This window comes from Crocuta crocuta, unplaced genomic scaffold (assembly GCF_008692635.1).
Source record: "Crocuta crocuta isolate KB4526 unplaced genomic scaffold, BGI_CrCroc_1.0 scaffold2116, whole genome shotgun sequence".
In the NCBI taxonomy this organism is placed as follows: domain Eukaryota; kingdom Metazoa; phylum Chordata; class Mammalia; order Carnivora; family Hyaenidae; genus Crocuta; species Crocuta crocuta.
Window position 1 is genome coordinate 20,100 of NW_027528970.1, and position 2,809 is coordinate 22,908.

At 45.4% G+C, this 2,809-nt stretch overlaps 1 protein-coding gene across 2 annotated transcripts; it reads right to left on the reverse strand.

Moving 5' to 3' along the window:
- Positions 1-283: 283 nt before the first annotated feature.
- LOC144225854 (spindlin-2) lies at positions 284-1,060 on the reverse strand. Of its 2 annotated transcripts, XM_077757114.1 has the most exons (2): positions 836-1,060; positions 284-532 (listed from the first exon to the last, which is right to left on the reverse strand). In XM_077757114.1, the coding sequence occupies exons 1-2, from the start codon at positions 1,058-1,060 to the stop codon at positions 284-286; spliced, it is 474 nt and encodes a 157-aa protein (XP_077613240.1). The 2 variants fall into 2 exon arrangements, with proteins under 2 accessions (XP_077613240.1, XP_077613239.1); XM_077757113.1 differs by having other exon boundaries at positions 284-1,060.
- Positions 1,061-2,809: the final 1,749 nt, after the last annotated feature.

A 2,809-nucleotide genomic window follows, 5' to 3' on the forward strand; every position in this document is an offset into this window, starting at 1 on the left:
ATACTAGCCGAACTTTATCCATAGCCTAAATTTACAGCTGTTCCTTCCTTTCATGCCCCATCGACCAAACACATCCAATATTTTCAACAAGACAAATTCCTTACACACAAGTATGTCATGTCCACATACATTTGTATTCTTCAGAACAAATAACCGTTATGCTAGCTTAGATGTTGGGTTAATAGGGAATGCACTTAAGTTTAAATACACTGAAAAGTAAAATTTTTGTGTGTATCCAAAACATTTTTTGCCCCTACAAATGTTGCAAAGTTAACTCTAATAGTTATGACTTTTTCACCAAATCATAGACATAGATATGGAAATCATCATCAAACTTGATGAAATACACAGACGGTTTGGCTTCGACTTGGTGAATGACCTTGCCTGTCCTTTTGGAGCCATCTTCTTTGGTATATTCCACATGTTTACCTATTAGGCCATCTATAACTCCTTCTGGCTCCCTTTCTGCTGGAGGAGACTCACTGGACTCTGGGATGATACGGAGGTCTCCTTCTCTGTAATCATCTAGAAGCTGGTACATGTACAAGACAGGATCCTTCTCATAGGTAATATAAAACCAGGCTTTCATGATGGGTGCTTGGGCTAAGACCATTCCCCTCCATTCATCTTTGGAACCATGCTCACCCTCAAACATATGTTCCACAGCTTTACCAATTATGGTATTTGCAAGGTGCACATCTCTGACTCGAGAAAATGGCACCTTATCAGGAAGGATTTTAAGCTTTAAAATCCTTTCATCTCTGTGAAGTTCCAATCCATAGACACAGTCAATTCCATCATATTTGACCAGGTAAAGAGAGGGGTTGATAGGCACCTGATCCAGAACCGTTCCTTTCCACTGGGTGATGGGCTCATTGCCTTCCTTCCATCCGTGTGAAATTCTGCAGCCCACTATGTTCCTTCGGAGCTGGGATGAAGGTCTGCCCCTCTGCTTCTTTTGATAGGTCTTTTTCTTCCTCATATTTGCAGATCCGATGTGGTGATCATCAGTTTCCCTGGTTTGCTGCCCTGCAGCTGCCTTTTTGTGAAGGGTCTTCATACCTGCATGAGGAGGAAAGAGGCTAGGGAGAAATATTTGGTATATTATAGTGTGAGATTTTTTCCCCTCTGTATTGCCAATTGCCTGGGCACCAGGGACATTCAGCCCAAATCATTCTAATGTATCCAGCAGGAATACTGGATCATATAATAATAGTCACAAAAGACTATTGTATGTTTGCCTTCAGTGCCCTTCCTCCAGGCTTCTTTGGCTCTACTGCAGGATTAGAGAGGTGGTGAATGTAGTGGTCCTGGTGGATAGAGGGAACAGGCTCTTTTGCATAATGCCTGATCCTCTGTTGCCAGAGGAGGGCCCCCAAACCCAGTATGAATATTCACCGTTTCTTAGCCTCCACCTCATTACTCAATTTCTACTAATGTCACTCTGCTTGCTCCCTGCCTATCGCCATCTATTCTTAATCTCTTTTGCCTCCTGTCCTCATGCCTTATGCCTGGTGTTCACCTCTCCTTCTGTCTTTTCTTGGTCATCCCCATTTTCCTGCTAAGCACCCACAACAAACGTATTTTCATGCCTGGCTACCTTTGTATATCATCCAGGTGCTCTTCAGTCCCCCAAACACACACACACACACACACACACACACACACACACACACACAGAGTCCCCAAATCACCTTTTTTTGTCTCCCTCACAACCCATCAGAGTACCGACCCCAATTTTCTTGCTGGACACCCACCAACCCCCATCCTTTGGTTTCCTAGTCCAGTGCCCACCTCCCCACGTCCGGGGATCGCGGGCCTCACGTGCCCAAATGGGCCACTTTGCTGAGCTGCCTCCGCTGTGAGCCTGTGGTGAAAGAGGATCAGCAGGCGATGAGTTGAGTGCTTGCACGAGCTGAGAGGGGTGGATCCGTAGGGGAGAAGTTATCTTGGAGCGCAGCAAGGAAGGCAGAGATGGAGGCGGTGTCCCCAGCACCTGGCTCACGGGTCCTCAGCCTCACTGTTGGCTGCAGCTCTGCCACATCTGGCTCCCACCAGACACTGCCGCCGATGCAGTCTCCTCCCTCTTTCCATAGCGTAGCTTCCTGCCAGGGGAGAGGCCTCCCCTTCCTGCCAAACACCGCGCTCCCCCACCCCATGCCCAAGTCTCACAACCACCACTCCCCTAGGTCTGGGAGGCTCTCCTTGGCTCCGCCCATTTCCAAAGCAGTGAGCCTCCGGGTCCACACCCCTCCTCCCTTGGTGCCCCAGTCTCCTCACCACAGCTCCCACCTCTGTGCCCTTGTCCCATATGCTTTCTATCTTCTAGGAATCGCCTTTTCTTTTCCCCATGCCCACCTGGGGTTATTATTTATATACAGAAACTTGCCTTTCCTGTCATTAAAAGAGATTTGAGGTAGAAGGAGAGAAAAGCGCCTCAGTCTGCCATCTTGACCAAATTTCAAGATAATTTTTAGTGTCTGGTCATTACCAGACTTTACATCTTGAGGATATCCCCCCTTTTTTCCTCTCTTTTAAAATTCTTCCGCTGATTGTAAAAGAATTGCATACGCAGTGTGGACATTATGTAAAATTCAGAAAATTTATTTGAGTAAAATAATCCACTTCTCATTCCCCAAGGCTTGCAGCAAAAATATTAACACTCTTTATATCCTTAGGCTTTTTTCTAATCTCCTACTAATCTAGGATTAGTTTGCAAAATTAGTCCTTAAAAATTCTTTGTACAATAAAAAAATTCTTTGTACAAATATTTTTATGACATTTGAAAATACAGTGTATACAGTATTAC

Bases quoted from the DNA above. Each gene is read 5' to 3' on its own strand.
- LOC144225854 (XM_077757113.1), bottom strand. From the start codon at position 1,060: ATGAAGACCCTTCACAAAAAGGCAGCTGCAGGGCAGCAAACCAGGGAA.